This window comes from Podarcis melisellensis (assembly GCF_964234715.1).
Source record: "Podarcis melisellensis genome assembly, chromosome: 1".
Classification (NCBI taxonomy): domain Eukaryota; kingdom Metazoa; phylum Chordata; class Lepidosauria; order Squamata; family Lacertidae; genus Podarcis; species Podarcis melisellensis.
The window spans coordinates 4,404,238-4,423,839 of NC_138528.1; the positions used below are offsets into that span (position 1 = coordinate 4,404,238).

The window sequence follows — 19,602 nt, forward strand, 5'->3', positions numbered from 1 at the left end:
TCTAAACAGAAATTTGAATGTTGTTTTTCTACCAATCAGGGACCGATAGTCTTGGGCATTGTGGAGCAGGCAGCATATTTTTCCAGGGTGAGTAGGACGGCCTGCAGCCTGGACACTGTCACAACAGTGATAAGGACTCAGCGCTGAAAGAGTCTTGGTTCTCCTGTTAACAGACAGCAATGACCACAGCACGGGCAAAACAACTCTGGTGCCAGCTCCACTGAGGTTCTGAAGTTCCCCGATTTCCTGAGCTTATGAGATCCCAAGTTTGAGGGGATTTCTGGGGACCCTGGATGTGGGCTTACTTTGGCCACGATTACACCATACAGTCATACCTCGGGTTACAGATGCTTCAGGTTGCGTTTTTTTGGGTTACGGGCCCGCCGAAACTCGGAAGTACCGGAACGGGTTACTTCTGGGATTTCAGCGGTCGCACGCGTGCGGAAGCGCGAAATCGCAACCCATGCATGCACAGATGTGCCACTGCGGGTTGCGAATGCTGTGGGTTGCGATCATGCATCCCACACAGATCACGTTTGCAACCCGAGCGTCCACTGTATATTTAAAGTACCGTGATGCCACTCTAAACATCTTATGGCTTGCCGCAAAGAATCATGGGAGCTGTAGTTTCAGACCCTCCAAGTGTCCCTATTTTCCAGGGACAGTCCCGGATTTACAGAAGCCATCCCGGTTTCTGATTTGATCCCGAAATGTCCCCTTTTTCCTTAGGAAGTCCCTCTTTTTTTATAAATACATTTTTATTAATTTTAACATACAAATTATAAAACGTACCACACAAATTATTAGAAATACCCTTTTTTTGGACTACCATCAGCACCTCCGATGATCTTCCATCTTAACCTCTTTTTATGCATTACTTACCGTAATTTTATATTGTCTTTACCCTCTTAACTTATCGTCTCCCCTTTTCCATTTTTACAATATTTCCAACAATACTCCTCACAGAACTTCTTGCAAACCTACAAACGTCGTTTGATCATCACAAATACCTTTCATATAGTTTGTAAATTTACTCCACTCTTCGGTAAATTTCTGGCCCCCTGGTTTTGGATCCTTCCTGTTAATTTGTCTAATTCTGCATATTCTCCTTTTCATCGGAGGGTATGGTAGGACGTTCCTATTTACAGCGGAAAACTGTTGGAGGGGACACCTGTATTTTCACTGGACAAATTTTGGAGGGTAATAATAATAATAATAATAATAATAATAATAATAATAGTTTTATTATTTATATGCCGCCCACCTGACTGGAGTTGGAAAAGCTTCTGGAAAGGGTCACAAAAATTATCAGTGGGATGGAGTGACTCTTCTCTGAGGAAGATTCAGGACAGAAAAAATATAAAAGTGCAGAGGTTTTTCCCTCACTTTTTTTTTAAGCTAGTCATATCTTTTTATTTATTTATTTATTTTTATTGGTTTTCACACATTACATTACAATACAGGTGTACCAAAGCCAACACCATTTCCTCCACATCCCCCCATACATTTCTATTTCCACAACCCATTGTATTATTCTTCTCTCCTTCCTCCCACTTCCCTCTGCCCCCACTCGATTTCCTCCACATTACACAATTTACAATAATCTTTGCATTCTACAGTCTTCTCAGATCATCTACATATTCTTATTATCTTTCCTTACTAATTTTTCTTCCATCCAGTACTTCACATTTTAATCTAGGCATATTAGCACATTTTTTTTTTTAGTAACATTTGCCATATATTCATCAAAACATTTCCCCTACTTTTTAAATTTTTGTTTCGACTGATTTCTTATTATAGCAGTTAATTTTGCCAAAATTAAAGGGAGAAATGCGCTGAGAGGAAGGCACGCTTGGCAAAACCTCAACATGATCAACTCCCGCCCGGGAACCTATGTCTCCACCGTGGAAGGGCGTGTGGAATAGATCAAACTCTTTGCAAGAAGTAAACTGATGGGAAAAGGAACTGCAAAGTGTTGGCTCGCACTTGCTTTGACACAACAACATGTAACCTCTCTGTAGACAATTCAGAATCAACGCTCAATAGACAGTTCCTCCTGAAGCACCCCATTATAGTGGAACCTTTAAGTCAGTGGTTCTAATGCAAAGCTGAGGTGGAAGAGCGAAGCTAAAGTACCACCTGAGATTCCAAGATAAACTACTCCTGACTTTGGACGTTCCATTGAATTACTGTGGGCTTGTTTACAGAATGAATATGTGCTTCACACTGCCCTCCTCACAAGATTTCTTCAAAAGGAAGCAAATTAAGTCCTGCCTGGGGAAACACATGCAGATTTTTGCAAACTGCAGAGTTTGTGCTGAGTGCAAGACTGCAGTCTTCTTTGATATGGAATTCAGTTTTTTTTCTCTCTTTTTTTATTTAGCAAAATGCAGGCCTGTGTCTCTCCCCTCTGCCTGTGCCTCTGGCCTTTGCACCCTAAAAGAATTAATTAAACACTGCACTAAAGTTAAAGGAAGAGGAAATGTTCCATTTCTCCCCAGGGCATTGAAAATGCATGTCAAATGACTGAACAACGGTTCCTTTTCTTCTTCTTCTTTGTAATTATAAAAGGATGTTCTTTGTGTCACTGGGAAACAGCTGGGAATAGTCTGGGGTTTCAGTGTAAGTGGACGCAGGAGCACGTCAAGGAACATATTACAGTGACAGGAAAACACAGCGGCTTTCTAGAACTCAAAGGAGAGGTGACACAAAAGCGTTGCACAGCTGGGAACAAAGGCACTCACTGCTTTATAGACCAAAGGAGTGTATGGGTTCATCTACCTTAATATTGTCTACTCTGACCGGCAGCTGCTCTCCAGGGTTTCAGGCAGGAGCGATTGCCAGTCTCACCTGGAAATGCTAAGGATTGAATGCAGCGCCTTCTGCATGCCAAGCAAATGTTCTGTTATTGAGCTATGACACTTCATATAAAAGGGGTGGGATGGGTGGGTGGCAGTAGGTGGGATGCCTGAAGGGGATATAGTTTGGGCAAAGAAGTGGCCTCATCCAGAGTCACACAGTTGGTCCATCTTCCTCAGTATTTTATGTGTTGTTGTTTAGTCGTGTCCGACTCTTCGTGACCCCCTGGACCAGAGCACGCCAGGCCCTCCTGTCTTCCACTGCCTCCCGCAGTTTGGTCAAACTCATGCTGGTAGCTTCGAGAACACTGTCCCACCATCTCGTCCTCTGTCGTCCCCTTCTCCTTGTGCCCTCCATCCTTCCCAACATCAGGGTCTTTTCCAGGGAGTCTTCTCTTCTCATGAGGTGGCCAAAGTATTGGAGCCTCAGCTTCAGGATCTGTCCTTCCAGTGAGCACTCAGGGCTGATTTCCTTCAGAATGGAGAGGTTGGATCTTCTTGCACTCCATGGGACTCTCAAGAGTCTCCTCCAGCAATAGAATTCAAAAGCATCCATTCTTCGGCGATCAGCAATCTTTATGGTCCAGCTCTCACCTCCATACATCACTACTGGGAAAACCATAGCTTGAACTATACAGACCTTTGCAGGCAAGGTGATGTCTCTGCTTTTTAAGATGCTGTCTAGGTTTGTCATTGCTTTTCTCCCAAGGAGCAGGCGTCTTTTAATTTCGTGACTGCTGTCGCCATCTGCAGTGATCATGGAGCGCAAGCAAGTAAAATCTCTCACTGCCTCCATTTCTTCCCCTTCTATTTGCCAGGAGGTGATGGGCCCAGTGGCCTGATCTTCGTTTTTTTGATGTATGATGTATTTTATCTCCACTGACAATATTGCCAGTGAGCTTAAGAAGAAAGGAATTTCAGATGGAACCACAGGAGGGGAGAAAGTGCCGGGGTACCACTTGTGGGTTTTCCCCTCGGGGCGTCTGTTTGGCCCCTGTGTGCAGAGGATAAACGACCAGATGGACCGTGGCCTGATCCGGCAGCCAGGCTCTCCTCCTGGTCCGCTGCGCCCCTCTCTGCGCGACGTGCCTGCGCCCAAGCAGCGGGATCCAGCTGTTCCGATGCGCGCCGGGCACCGAGGCCGCATCCCCGACGGGGCGGGCAGCCAGCGGCGCTGCAGCAGCTGCGCCCGCCGAGCCTCTAACGAGCTCCAGATGTTGCCGTCGGGGGGGTGGAGTGTGGGGGGGTTACTGGCATCCTCTCTAGTCCAGGAGGGCTTGATTGGCCGCTGCCCGGGCTCCGGGCAGCCAATGGAGAGGCGGGAGAGGCGCCTCCGGCCCCGCCCTGCCCTGGGCCAGCTGCCGGGACTCGAGGGGGCGGCCGTGGGCTTCGCGCCTCCCGCTCCGGAGCTGCGCCCGCCCCGCCCGCTTCCCCTTCCTCCTCCTCCTCCTCCTCCCGGAGCAAGTCCATTGCGAGGGCCATGCTGGGGGAAGCCGCGCTGCCCGGGCTCTTCCTCCTCCTGCAGCTGCCGGGTTGGGGGGCTGCCCTGCCCCGAGCGCAGCTCTTCCCCTTCGGGCCCCCGCGCGGCGACCGGCAGCTGCCCGACGGCGACGACGAGACCTCGGCTCCCGTGCAGCTGCCCAGCCCGCTGCTCTACTACGAGACCCGATTCAGCCAGGTCTATGTAAGTCCGACGCCCCAGAGAGAGAGAGATCGGGGGACTTGGGGGGGAGAGGAGCAGGGCATTCGTCTAGGGCAGCCTTCGCCAAGCGGCTGCCCCACAGATCTTGTTGGACGGGACGGGGATGGATGCGTCCTGCAGATGTTGGGCGGGGCTGATGGGGGTTGTGCCCTCCAGGTGTTTTGGATGGGGCCAGCGAGGGGTTGCCTTTGCCCTCCAGATGTTGGAGGGGCTGTACCCTCCGGATTTTGGTGGGCAGGGCGTTTGGGTGTTGTCTGTGCCCTCCAGATGTTGGGGGCCGACGGGGCTTGCTCGTGCCCTCCAGATGTGCCATCCGGGGCGGATGGGAGTTGTCACCCATCAACATCTGGAGGGCACCAGCTTGGCAAAGGCTGGTGTCAGGCTCTTGGTTGGAGGATGGTGCCAGCCCTAGAGAAGCCGAGGACTCACCCCCCCCATGGCACCACCACCCTGCTGAGCCAGCCCAGAGCTGTGCCAGATGCCAGAGGGAGGGAGGGGTCCTTGGCCGGGCATCTGTTTGCCCAGGACATTCCTGGGCACTCAATAAGAACTCTGTGTGTCCCTTTCCGAATATCTTTTTCCAAGCCGGCGCTCCGTCCCTCGACACACACTGCAGAATCTCTGTCGCCAAATCCTCTCCAGCGATGACACATCCATTTAGCGAGTGGCCTTTTGGCCTTTGCAAACCAAGGACTTGTCTTGAGACCCTCCCCCAATGCAGTTGGGGGTATTCAATGCTCCCCCTGCTCAGAGTAGCTGCATTGAAACAGACAGACATAGCAAACGTGGGTCAATTAATTTTGATGCTCTGCTGCAAGCACAACCCTGTTTAAATGTAGGGTGGTTGTGCTGCTGTGGTGACCCACTTTGGGTCCGGCTTTGAGCTGGCAGCTGCTCCCGATCCACCGATTGAAGGCTAACGGTCGAATTCTGCCACATCTCTCCACATCTACTTATTTGAAAAATAGAAAAAAATGCAAACGAAACCCAACTAGATTTTAATAACTAAAAGGAAATAAAATCAACAGCTTTTCATCTGCAGATGTGTTTTCTTAACCTTGATAGTGAGTTGGTGCTGCTCCCATTTTATGGATGAGAAACTGAGGCTGAAAGGCAGCAGTCTGCCTACAGCCTCCTGTGGCAGAAGCGGACACACAGTTTCCTTGTGAGTAAGGTTGTTATTGCTGAGCCTGGAAGTTCCCAGGCTCCATTCTTGTCCATGGTTGTAAACTCACCAGGCAGTCTTGAGCAAACCTCCACTTTCCTAGCTGCCTCCCACTTAATCTGGGGAATTTTCCTTGCAGGGTTGTTTTAAGGATTCCTGCAGAATGCTCTGGTTATTTTTATGGGCTGCTTGCAAGTGGAGTTTTTAAGCACTATACAGACGTATTATTTTATTTCTGTACCTACCCCTCCTCCCATCTGGGAGCTCAAGGCAGTTTATCATGCAGTAAAATCTCTGTCGCAAAAATATTTCACAATTGCATTAAAAACTGCAGTCTAACATTTGCAATTGCTGGGTCCCAGGGATGCTAAATCCCCGAAGGCTCAGGTGAATAAAATAAGCCCATAACTGGTGCATAAAAGAGAGTACAGTGGATGCTCGGGTTGCGAACATGATCCGTGCGGGATGCACGTTTGCAACCCGCAGCGTTGCGTCTGCACACGCAGGGGTGCGAGTTGGTGCTTCTGCGCATGCGCAAAGTGTGATTTAGCACTTCTGCACATGCACGATCGCCGAAACCCAGAAGTAACCCGTTCCGGTTTTCGGCAGTCCATAACCTGAAAAAACGCAACCTGAAGGATCTGTAATAATAATAATAATAATAATAATAATAATAATAATAATAATAATATTTATTGTCATTGCCCCCTCTCAGGGACAACGAAATTACTTGGCTGCTCCATCCACCCAGATAGGGCACTCCACTCAAAATCAGAACAACTATAAAAACACTAATTAAAACAATATAATATAATACAGCAAGGAAGATTAGATGACTTTCAAAGTCCAGGTTTCCCATTCAGGGCCGAGGTCGCTCTGGAGAAGAAGCTGTTCTTGAGACGGCTCGTTCTTGTCATCATTGTCCTGTATCTCCGTCCCGACGGCAGGAGCTCGAAGAGACAGTGACCAGGATGCGATGGATCTTTTACTATGTCCAGTGCCTTCCTATGGCACCTTGTGGCATAAATCTGCTCTAAGGTGGAGAGTGGGCAGCCAACAATGCTCTCTGCTGCCTTAACAACTCTGCACAACCCCATCCTGTCCTGGGTAGTACAGCTTCCGTACCACACACACAAGCCATAAGTGAGCACGCTCTCAATGGCACAGTGATAGAAGGCAAGCAGCAGTTTCTGTGGAAGATGGTTTTTCCTTAGGATTCTTAAAAAGTACAGTCTCTGCTGTGCCTTCTTCACAAGCCCCCTTGTGTTGACACTCCAGGACAGATCCTCTTGTAATTCAATACCCAAAAATCTGAACGTAACCCGAGGTATGACTGTAACGAGGAGGACAGCAGCATTTCCCAAGGGAAGGAGCTCAGAATCTGGGAGTCACCACTGAGAAGGCTGTCCCACCCCAAACTTTCCCCAGTGGTGACACCAACTGATCTCATTCCACAGGCCAGTCAGTATTAATTTCCCTGATTATCTCTCCGGCAACTGGGACCTAAATCTTTCTTACATTTCTCCATCCAGCTACGAGTAAGCAATTAGATGCCTGTGATTCACTTAATGCATAAATTTGCCCAATCCTCTTTTAAAGCCATCTAAAGGTCGGGGTATGTGGCAGGGAGTTCCAGGGTTTAACTCTGCGCTGTGTAAAGACTATCTTTTCTCTGCCCCAAATCTTCCAACATTCATTGGATGTCCACAAGTTATCGTGTTACACGAGAGGGAGGGAAGCTTTTTCTCTCCATTCTCTCCACGCCATGCATAAATTTATAAAATTCTATCATGTTGCTCCTTCCTTGCTTTTTCTTTAAATGAAAAAGTCCTAAATGCTGCAACCATTCCTCATAGGGCAGTTGCTCTGTCCCCTCCACCATTTTGGTTGCCATTTTCTGAACCTTTTCCAACTCTACCGTATCCTTTTGAGGTGAAACCAGAGCTGTACAAACCGTTAGCCCAGAGATGGAAGGAAGGAAAAGTTCCCCCCAGAGGGGAATGGAAGATCAAACTGATGGACTATGTGGAGATGGCAAAAATGACTGGGGAAATCAGAAACCAGGAAGAACAGAATTTCAATAAAGAATGGGGGGAGTTATAACTTACCTTGGAGACCACTGTAAACAGTTGAGCTCCTAAGCAGGATTTAAATAACACTTATAATGTAACAGGGACTGTGGGTTAAACCACAGAGCCTAGGACTTGCCGATCAGAAGGTTGGCGGTTTGAATCCCCGCGACGGGGTGAGCTCCCGTTGCTCGGTCCCAGCTCCTGCCCACCTAGCAGTTCGAAAGCACCTCAAAGTGCAAGTAGATAAATAGGTACCGCTCCGGTGGGAAGGTAAATGGTGTTTCTGTGTTCTGCTCTGGTTCACCAGAAGCGGCTTAGTCATGCTGGCCACATGACCTGGAAGCTGTACACCAGCTCCCTCGGCCAATAAAGCGAGATGAGTGCCGCAACCACAGAGTCGGCCACAACTGGACCTAATGGTCAGGGGTCCCTTTACCTTTACCTTTATAATGTAACAAGAACTAAGAGTACATGGGATATTTTAAAAAAATTGGAGTGACTTAAAATATGCAGCGGAAAAAGATTAGTGATGGAGGGGTGGGGGAAATTCCAGAGATTCAATTGATTCTTTGTTTATCTTTCTATGATTTATAATTTTGAATGTCACTTTTAATTTGTAAAACTAAATAAAAATTTATGACGAGAACTGTACAAACCGTTAGTCTTCCACTGCATTTGCTATTTGATCACTTTTTTCATTCTTCTTTGACCTGGCTCCCTGACAGGTTGGGACCAATGGGATCATTTCCACCCAGGACTTCCCTAGAGAGACCCAGTATGTGGACGACGATTTCCCCACGGACTTCCCCGCAGTTGCTCCTTTCCTGTCGGACATCGACACCAGCGGCGGGAGGGGCAAAATCTATTACCGCCTGGACGACTCCAGGGAGGTGACGGATCGGGCCGCCCAGCTAATCCAGGCTGGATTCCCCAGCGCGGACGGGTTTGCCCCACGCCACACCTTCATCGCTACCTGGGAGAACGTGGGAGCCTATGAAGAAGTCAGCCGGAACTCGGAGCCTTCCAAGCAGGTGAGGCGATGGTCTGCATTTCTGGCAATTTCTCTCTTTTTCCCCCAGCATATTTTTTTTTTAAGGCAATAATGTCCAAGATAACGGATTCAAGACAGAGAAGGGATTCAAAGCAGCTACATACATATCCCTGCCCTTCTGCATAGTAAGAACCAGGTGAGGGTGGGTGGTTTGTGCGTCTCTTACTGTCAGGGTTTAGTAAAGGTAAAGGGACCCCTGACCGTTAGGTCCAGTCGTGACCAACTCTGGGGTTGCGGCGCTCTTCTCACTTTATTGGCCGAGGGAGCCAACGTACAGCTTCCAGGTCATGTGGCAACATCACTAAGCCGCTTCTGGCAAACCAGAGCAGCGCACAGAAATGCCATTTACCTTCCCACCGGAGCGGTACCTCTTTATTTACTTGCACTTGACGTGCTTTCGAACTGCTAGGTTGGCAGGAGCAGGGACCGAGCAACGGAAACTCACCCTGTCACGGGGATTCGAACCGCCAACCTTCTGATCGGCAGGTCCTAGGCTCTGTGGTTTAACCCACAGCGCCACCTGCGTCAGGGTTTAGGAGACAGTTAACAGCCGCAGTGTCCCAGGTCTCAGAGCTGAGATAGGATGTTGCTGGCCAAAGTGCAGGTGAGGCCTGTGCCATCCTCTTCTATGTTGAGGGCCTCCACCACACCATCTTGGACTACCAAAGAGAACAGTTTGGATCGTTGGGTCCCCAAAAGTTCCCGGAGTGGCTCTTTGTCCAGCAACAGGTTTGTGGCCTTCCCAAATGCTCCTGTGGGATCAGCCAACATCCGGACCTTTCCCTCGGCTTTGTGAGCCTTTCCCCACTCGCTCGTGACGAAGACGTCGTTGACAGACAAGCAGGCGATGATCTCCACTCCTTTGCCCTTCAGTTGTCCTGCCTTTTCCACATAGCCTGGGAGGTGGGTTTTTGAACAACCCGGAGTGAACGCACCAGGCACCCCAAACAAGATCCCCTTCTTGCCTGTGAAGAGGCTCGCCACATTCGCCTTGTTGCCAGGGTCACCCTCGTAGACCTCCACACTGGGCAACTTGTCTCCAACCTTGAGGGCCGCCATGGCTGGTGCTCCGGTTGCAAAGGCCCGCTGAACGATCTCCGCCGCCGCCCAACCTTTTCCAAGAGGGGAGCCTGGATTTGCTCCCCAGTGGCAACTCAGCCAGCCCAGCACCTCCGCCCCTTTCCACCTCGTTGCCATGGAAATTGCGGGAGTGACAGCCGCCAAGGCAACCCTGGCCCTTTGAAGTTCTCCTCCTCCAAGTTGTGCCATTTCTAGCAATTTCTGCTTGGGGTGCTCCTGTCATTGGCCAAGCTGTTGGGATCCTATAGGGCATTTGATACAATAGAGAGGGAAGAGATACGGACAGCCGCTGCTCTCATTGGGATGGAAATGGAAAGGTGATTTGGTGTCAGGACCAGGTCAGGAATAAATCACATGGTGTCAGCGAAGTTAACTCTGTATTCAAGGAAACAAGGACTGCTCCGGCGTTCAGGCTTAGTGATCCCAGCAACTCTTCCCGGTAGCACAAGTCCCGGAGCTAGCAGCACTCAGTGCTCTTTGAAACCCTGGAGGGAGGCTGCCGGTCAGTGCTGAACTAGACGGCTCAGCTGTCTGACTCAGTTTAAGGCAGCTGCCTTGTTGTTCTTTAGTCGTGTCCGACTAAGAATGGATACGTTTGATCTTCTTGTAGTCCATGGGACTCTCAAGAGTCTCCTCCATCACCAGAATTCAAAACCATCAATTCTTTGGCGATCAGCCTTCTTGATGGTCCAGCTCTCACTTCCATACATCACTACTGGGAAAACCAGAGCTTTAACTGTTGTTGTTGTTTAGTCGTTTAGTCGTGTCCGACTCTTGGTGACCCCATGGACCAGAGCATGCCAGGCACTCCTGTCTTCCACTGCCTCCCGCAGTTTGGTCAGACTCATGCTGGTAGCATCAAGAACACTGTCCCACCATCTCGTCCTCCTTCGTCCCCTTCTCCTTGTGCCCTCCATCTTTCCCAACATCAGGGTCTTTTCCAGGGAGTCTTCTCATGAGGTGGCCAAAGTCTTGGAGCCTCAGCTTCAGGATCTGTCCTTCCAGTGAGCACTCGGGGCTGATTTCCTTCAGAATGGAAGGTTTGATCTTCTTGCAGTCCATGGGACTCTCAAGAGTCTCCTCCAGCACCAGAATTCAAAAGCATCCATTCTTTGGTGATCAGCCTTCTTTATGGTCTAGCTCTCACTTCCGTACATCACGACTGGAGGCAGCTGCCTAGGAAAAGGCAAAAAGGGCTTTCCGTTTTGGGAAAGTCTGACTGCTTTTGTTTTGTTAACCGTTTTAACCTCCGCGTTGTTTTGTTGGGTGGGTGGGGGATGTCTCTGTGAATGATTCATTCCCGTGTCTGTTGGGAACAAAAGGCATGTTTCAGATTTTCCGCCGCGTATGGAAATGAAGGCCCTAATGGCATTCCTGTAACGAGGTAGGTCTGCATATATCTATTTTTAAATTGATTTGCGCACATTTAAAAACAACACAAGAGGGCTGAAACTCAGTGGGGTGTCTCTGGTTTGCATGCAGAAAGTCCTGTTGTTGTTTGTTTGTTGTTGTTATTTCTATCCCACCTTCTTCCCAAACCAAGGCTCATGGCGGCTTACAAAAATTAAATCGACACAGATATAATGCAAAGTGCTTAAAACATTTACAGTCGTACCTTGGTTCTTGAACGTAATCCGTTCCGGAAGTCCATTAGACTTCCGAAACGTTTGAAAACCAAGGCATGGCTTCCGATTGGAAGAGAGCTTCCTGCACTCAAGCGGAAGCCGTGTCGGACATTCGGCTTCCAAAAAACGTTTGAAAACGTTCTGGGTTTTCAGTGTTTGGGAGCCAAAACGAATAGAATTAAAGCCACACACACAGTGTGTGTTAATATACTGGTTCAGTCCCTATCACCATCAGGTTTGGCTGAAATTGTCCCTTGCCAGAAACTCTGGAGCTGCCAGTCAGTGCGGGCAACACTGGGGTATATGGCAAGTGATCTGGCTCAGCATCATGCAGCTTCCCATGTCGCATAACCCTGGCGTTCTGTTGCGTTTTTAAATGCCAGGGAACATGCGAAAGTGGAGGTAGCCAATGTGAGCTCCCTCACCCCAGATGGTTGCAGAATTGTTCACCTTCTGACCCCCCAGATCCTCAGAGCGCCAGGCTGCCTCTTCCTGTCAAAGACCACGGGGTGGGAGAAAGAATCATAGAGTTGGGAGGGCACCAAGGGTCATCTAGTCCAGCCTCAGAGCAGTGCAGGAATCTCAGCTAAAGCATCCATGACAGAAGGCATTCCAACTCTGCTTATAAACCTAGAATCATAGAATCATAGAGTTGGAAGAGACCACAAGGACCATCGAGTCCAACCCCCTGCCAAGCAGGAAACACCATCAGAGCACTCCTGACATATGGTTGTCAAGCCTCTGCTTCAAGACCTCCAAAGAAGGAGACTCCACCACACTCCTTGGCAGCAAATTCCACTGTCGAACAGCTCTTACTGTCAGGAAGTTCTTCCTCATGTTTAGGTGGAATCTTCTTTCTTGTAGTTTGGATCCATTGCTCCGTGTCCGCTTCTCTGGAGCAGCAGAAAACAACCTTTCTCCCTCCTCTATGTGACATCCTTTTATATATTTGAACATGACTATCATATCACCCCTTAACCTCCTCTAGTCCTGGCTAAACATGCCCAGCTCCCTTAACCTGCAAAGAAGGAGTATCTACAAGCAGATCGTTCCGCTGGCGTAGGCTGCCAGAGATTCTGCGTTGAAGATTTGGGTCTCAGCCACCCTCTGGAGTTGAGGAAACCGGATCTGGGCTGGCAGAATTTGCCCTCTGCCTCTGTTTGAACAAATGTCGGGTACTCAGAGTCCATGGAGGGTGGCTTAGGAACACGCAAGTCAAGCTGACCTCTGACCTTTGCCCTTGCCCTTTGATGCTTGACCCCACCGGAACACTGTTATCTGTCAGATTTCCCATTCAACTATGGGCTTAATCCTGCGTGTTTAGATGCAAACCTCCGGGAAGAATCCAGCTTTGCGCTGAGGCCACGGTTCTGTCATTTCCGCTTGCCGGATGGGACAACCCCCCCCCCCAAATCTCCTCCACTGCATGCTACTCTGGGGTTTCTCATGACCCCCCCCAGAGCCAATTTTGGGGTGCACAGGGGGAAGGGGGGAAACCCCCATTGTGCAAGCGGAAGTCCTTGTGCAACGAGACTCATTTGTTGCACACTGTGCTCAGTTTGTTCGTTTGCTTAAGGGAAGAATCCACAGGAATGCTCTCCTTCGGAAACTGCTGAAATAAATGCCAGGCATTGCAAGTAGCCTCGGACCGGAGATTCCCGGCAGATCATGTCCTTTGGAACTCCTTGCCACTTGATAATCAGGCAGGCATCTTCACTGTACAGTGGTACCTGGGGTTACATACGCTTCAGGTTACATCGCTTCAGGTTACAGACTCTGCTAACCCAGAAATAGTGCTTCAGGTTAAGAACTTTGCTTCAGGATGAGAACAGAAATCGTGCTCTGGCGGCGTGGCGGCAGCGGAGGCCCCATTAGCTAAAGTGGTGCTTCAGGTTAAGAACAGTTTCAGGCTAAGAACAGACCTCCGGAAAGAATTAAGTACTTAACCTTGAAGTACCACTGTACTCTTTTCGGCGACTGTGAAAAACATTTTTCTTCAGACGAGCCCAGCCAGATGCTTAGAAAGTTAATGTGAGTGCTATTCCATTTTAGTTTTTAAACTTTTGTATGTTTAGAAACTTGGCGTGAATTTTAATCTGCTTTTAGTCTCTTGTCATCTTAAGCTTCCTGCAAGTCTTAAATTTTTGCTGTTAGTTTTTCCTGGGTGACCATTTTATCGCTTTATCTTTTTCGTCAACCTCTTTGAGTGTTTTTTTTATAAAAATAATAATACGTTTTTTAATTGTGATCGTCCCATGACATAGTAAAATGGCAGCTCTAATAGATACAGAAGAAAAACAGAAGAAGGAAAGAAAGGAACCATGGGAATACGGAGAGGAAAGAGCGAGAAAGAGAGAATAAAGAAAGCAAAATAAAAGAAACATTAGCCAAAAATACAAAAGAGGAATTTCTTCTTCATAAAACAACAGCCTGCTGGATCGAGAGCAACTCTTCACACCTGTGGTTTCCAGCGGCTGTTACTCAGAAGCAAAAATCTTGGGCCTTAGGCTCTGCAGGGCTGCTACCAGCCAGAGCAGACACTATCTGCTTAGATAGACCAAAGGCTGGATTTGCTCCTGGGCTGGTGAGGCCGCCTCTTTATCTGAAGCTAAGCAGCTCAATAGAAATGAAAGCTTGTCTCAGTTTGCCAAACATGACCACTTCTGGAGGAAAGCTTGTGGCTGTCAGGAACATCTGAATTATTTTCAAGGGAATGCTGTGAAATTGGTTGCTACACATTTTGAGATTTCCCCCCCTCTCCTTTTCCACTTCTTTTTCATTCTGACAAAGCCATGGCTTCATCAGAGCCAGAACTCAGCCCTTGGCTACGTCCAACAATACTATCTTTTTTATTTGTTTACTTAACATTTGCAAAGCTCTTTTTTTTTTGGAGTTTGAGAGGAAAATCCCCCAAAGGCTCTTGCTGAAATCCTTATCAGCCGCAGCGGGGATGTCCATAGTTTCTGCATTACAGATCTCCAGGCGCATATTTGGACATGCAGCACTGCCTTCCGGCCCCGGATTAACGCTGATGCCCTCTAGCACGAAGGTCTTCTTGGGTGCAGAAGGTGCTTGCTCGGGAAACACGAGGTTATCGGTGAAGGAGGAGGCCGTGTGCTTCCTGAGAGACTCTCTCCCTGAGGAAGGGTGACGTCTATGATAGGAATTTTATGGTCTTAGATATATGGTAATGTTCATAACCGCACATACATAGATCAGCACAGGAAGACCAACCCGGTACCATTTTGATTCCTAAACTGACCAAATGTTTTCTCTGCAAGGTCAAAATGGAAAAGCCTCCCCACTGTCTCTTCCTTCACAAATCCTGTCTTAAGGGTATTTCTGTGTTTGAATAAGGGTGTGAGCTTTATCATTACAAAAGACTGGCCAGGCTCCTCAGGCAATCCAATCAAGTAACCTGCCAGACAGGAAATAAACAAGGATAAGAGAAAAACAATATTGAAATTTCTGTTTTAAGACCACCTTTTCTGTGATGAATCTGAGGGGTGGTCTTGATCTAGAGGATGGGAGTTTCAAAAGTCTTTATAAGCCCTTGCACAGCATTTTTCTGGGTCCTCCTCCTTTCCTGCGGGTGAGGGGAGCACCCTGTTGCAACAGATCAATAAAGATCAGGCTTACTAGCTGCTTTGCTTCTCAATATTCTCTGGTTGGCTTCTGTTATTTTCTCCTACCGATAGGGGACCTATGTAAGGACTCTATATGGGCTCTTGGATACCCCATAAGGGAAAAAAGGGCATGTTTTTATTTACAACAGATGGCAACCACGACACATCGATCTTCCGCCTCTCCGGGAAGCACCCCCAGACAATAGCGCCAGGCCATTTCAGATTGTAGGCTCCTCGGGGCAGAGAACTACCCTCTTGGGCTGGGGAAGCTTTAATAGGTTAAGGGTTGCATTCCCTCAAGGCCGGCCTCCTGGGGGCCTTATGCCAGAGGTGGGAGGGGCCCTGAGGCACAAGTGGGCGGGGCCAAAGGCGGGACTTGTTACCTATTGTGCATAGTTAAAAGGTACAGTGGTACCTCTGGTTACGAATGGGATCCGTTCCGGAGTCCTATTTGCAACATGAGCAGAACGCAACCCGCGTCTGCTCATGTGTGGGTCAAAATGGTTTTAGGTTGGTCTTCCTCTGCTGATCTATGTATGTGCTTGGTTGGTACACTTATGAACATTTAACATATATCTAAGACCTCAAAATTCCTATCACAATGGCAACCACCTGTGATGGTTTTGCTCTGTCTCCATGGTTGGAGGCCACAGTGCCTCTGAACCCCAGTTGCTGGAAACCACAGGAAAGGAGAGTTGCCCTTGTGCTCAGATCCTGCTTGCGGGTTTCTCACAACATCTGGCCAGCCCCTGTGAGGACAGGATGGTGGTCTAGATGGGCTTCACCCAGCAGCCTCTCCTTATGGGTGTAGGACGGCTTATAAATACTTTAAAGAAATAAATTGTTGCTTACATACAGAGTCAAATATATATATCCTGTCTCCTTCCTCCAAAACGAGCCCAGGGCCGCAAGCGACAAATGAGAACGCACCTTAAAAACATCTTCAAAATGATTGCTGGGTGGGAAAGATCTCAGCTTCAAAGGGTTGTTGAAAGAAAGAATCTCTAAAGAATCTTGTTGAAAGAATCTCTAAAGGAGGCGCCCCAAAGGATACAGGATACAGTGCCAGTCTAATAGCCAAGGAGAGGAAATCCTCACACATCTGAAATACTGTGGGAGAGATGTTCTGCCACGCAGGGTTTTTTTCCTCTACTAAATTTGGCACAGCCGTCAAGGGTTGTAGTTTAAGGGGTCAACTCAACCAGAGCCTGATCTAAAAAGGCAATGAGGCATATAAGGAAACGGAAAGGATTGGGCCCGAAAAAGAATGGAGGGTTCAACAGGGAAAGGAAAGGAAATCCCTCTTGGAAAATGTGCGTGTGGAGAAGAAGGAGAAGGTTTAAGGACAAGGAAGATGCGCCTCTGAGCATGTGCAGAGTTCTGTGTCATCCTCATTGGTTTTCACAACTAGCCTCCACCCACGTGCCCAGGCTGAGTCCGAGGGCCTGTTTCCAAGCAAGCTTGAATCCACAACAATTCCCTTTTTTGGGAATCGGCGATTGCGTCTCTTGAGATTCTTTTGGCTTGGGTGAAAACTGGAATCTCTCTTGCGGCTCCAGAGGGGGAGATAATCCAATGGAGGAAAACGGATTTATTTCCCCTCCTTGCAGCTGAGTCAAGATTAAAGGCAGGGAGATAAGACAGGAGGGAGATGAATGATACCAAACAGGGCAGTTTTACAGGGCATTTGGAGCAACAGCCTTCTGGGAAAGGAGGAGCGGAAGAAATGGAATCTGCCCATGCAGACCTTTACTCCTTAACTGGAGTTGTGCAACAAAGCCCACTCCTCCCATGATCTGATAATCTAGGGCCATGCCACTGCTGTGTTCTGTATCTGGTGCAGGATTAGATTCATAGAACTATGAAGTTGGAAGGGCCCCAAGGGGCCTTGCAATGCAGGAACCAATCTATTTCTTTTAATCACCATCCTCATCAACTTTATTGCACTAGCCAAAGGCCATGGCATCATTCACAATGGGAACAAAAACAAAAGCAACACTAACCATAAAAACACCAGGCACTGCGGATGCAATAAACCACAATCACGTCTCCTAAAAATTATTTGTTGCATATGATAGAATAGCAAGGTGGAATGTGCCAGCTTAAATGTCCGAATCACCTTTGCAATTGACCGCTGTTTTATCTAGTTCTTTTCTCCTGATCTTCTTAGCTGCCAACGCATATAGTGCTACTTTATAAGTTACGAAGTCATATTTCTTTTGATGCCCAGTTTTGAAATGTCCAGCGTCAGTTTTGCAAATGAGCAGGCGAGCGACCGGCTCCAGGCCTCTGCAGGGGGAAGACGCCCTGTTTGCAGAAAGTGGCTTGAATCTCCAACTGCTTCTTGCAAACAGACTTCAAAGCTGGCATCCCCATCCCCAATGGGGGGGAGCGGCTTTCTTGCCAGTGCTCATCAGCTGTTTGGCACTGGCACACAGCTCCGTGTGGAAAGGAGCAGCCAGGAGTTCACCTTATGCCTCTAGTTTTCCCCTGCCCCACACCTGATGCCTGTTCTCTGCTTTGATCTGAATAGGATTAATTTTGGATCTCTGCATTTTGTTTCCGCAGCACAACACCTTCCAAGCAGTCTTGGCCTACAGCGATTCGGATGCCTATGCCCTCTTCCTCTACCCCGAGGATGGGGTCCAGTTCTTTGGGACGCGGCCCAAAGAATCCTACAACGTCCACCTGGAGCTGCCGGCCAGAGTCGGCTTCAGCAGAGGGGACTATCAGCGCCGGGAAGGGCCGTACCACAGCGTCACCAGCAGTGAGCAGTCCGTCAAGAACCTCTACCAGTAAGTAACTGGTGTGCTTTTCTGGTTCTACCTCCAAGCATCTTACCGTATTTTTCGTTCTATAAGACGCACCTTTCCCCTCCTAAAAAGTAAGGGGAAATGTGTGTGCGTCTTATGGAGAGAGTGCAGGCTGTGCAGCTATCCCAGAAGCCAGAACAGCAAGAGGGATCGCTGTTTTCGCTGCGCAGTGATCCCTCTTGCTGTTCTGACTTCACTTCGCTGGAGAGGCATTGCCCAGAGAGGTAGAGCTGCGCAGCGCCCCTTTAGTGAATCGGGAGGAGAAACGGAGACCCTTCCATTTCTCCTCCCGCTTTGCTGGAGAGGTGCTGTGCAGATTCAGAATATTTTTTTCTTGTTTTCTTCCTCTAAAACTAGGTGCGTCTTATGGCGGGGTGCGTCTTATAGAGCAAAAATACGGTAGTTTCCTTCCGCCTTTGCAGTTTGAGGGTATGTGCCAAATGTTGATATCTTTGAAGGGTTTGGCAGGGAAATTCCAGGGGAGAGCCCGGGCTTTATGTCAGTGGGCTGCTTGCCCACTGAGGGGAAGGAATCAGTCCTTTTCTGCCCCAAAGGACTCCCCTTTGGAGAAAGGGTGCAGCGCTTGGCGGCATTTTTAGTTTGGGGAAAAAGTGAATCAGAGGCGAATAACTTGGTGTCGCCCACAGTTTGGGAACCACCGCAGTGTGCAAACAAAGGAATTGGCAATCTGCCCTTCACAGAACTTTGCTTTCATTGAACACATTTCCAGGGAGTGAGGCTTCCCCATGTTGCAACAGCTGCAAAACAAATGATGAAAAGTCTGCAAAATTAGGCAAAATTTGCCCAGCTCATTACAGGTTAAAGAATCCAACACTTCTGGGTGCAGAATTTGGAGAAGAGTTCTGATTTATTTGCGTTTAAAGCTGCACAGCCAAAAGGTTAGATTTGTTTTTGAACCTCTTGCACTCTGACACCAAACAAGCATGCCAGTCTGCCTTATCAGAAAGCGGAGTTGGGTTTGGATCTGGTGTCAGATGTCGCATGCAAACTTTGTTTGTGTTAGCTGGCTGTTTCCTTAGATAATGCCATGCCTGCTGGGTGATATGTGCTGTTCTGCCCCTCTTTTCCAAATTTGGGTTCAAAGAGAGGCCAGCACTGTGTGGAAAACCTGTGGGAAAACATCCTTCTCGGACAGTGATGTTGTTGCAAACCTGCTAAGGTCACTCTTTTGACTGCTGGCGTCCTGCTCTTGACCGGTGTGTGTTCTTGCCATGTGGTACAAACTGTGAAAGCGAGTGGCGCTGTGGTCTCAACCACTGAGTCTCTTGGGCTTGCTGATCGGAAGGTCGGTGGTTCGAATCCCTGTGATGGGGTGAGCTCCCGTTACTCTGTCCCAGCTCCTGCCAACCTAGCAGTCCATAAGCACGCCAGTGCAAGTAGATAAATAGGTACCACTGCGGCGGGAAAGGTAAGCAGTGTTTCTGTGCTCTCTCGTTTCCGTCACAATGTTCTGTTGTGCCAGAAGCGGTTTAGTCCTGCTAGCCACGGGACCCGGAAAGCTGTCTGTGGGCAAACACCAGCTCCTTAGCCTGAAAGCGAGATGAGTGGCGCAATCCCATAGTTGCCCTTGACTGGACTTAACCATCCAG

At 48.5% G+C, this 19,602-nt stretch overlaps 1 protein-coding gene and 1 pseudogene across 2 annotated transcripts in view; one reads left to right on the top strand and one right to left on the bottom strand.

Annotated features, from left to right (window-relative positions):
• The first annotated feature begins 4,251 nt into the window (after window positions 1-4,251).
• Window positions 4,252-19,602, top strand: part of NID2 (nidogen 2) — a 73,739-nt gene continuing 58,388 nt past the window's right edge. The window contains exons 1-3 of the mRNA XM_081909108.1: window positions 4,252-4,542; window positions 8,523-8,828; window positions 17,748-17,974. Coding sequence (XP_081765234.1) covers window positions 4,339-4,542; window positions 8,523-8,828; window positions 17,748-17,974 — 737 coding nt within the window. The 5' untranslated portion in view covers window positions 4,252-4,338. The remainder of the gene's footprint in view (window positions 4,543-8,522; window positions 8,829-17,747; window positions 17,975-19,602) is intronic.
• LOC309372285 (peroxiredoxin-5, mitochondrial pseudogene) lies at window positions 9,378-10,060 on the bottom strand (annotated as a pseudogene). The gene has a single exon. The product of its transcript is annotated as a peroxiredoxin-5, mitochondrial pseudogene (transcript).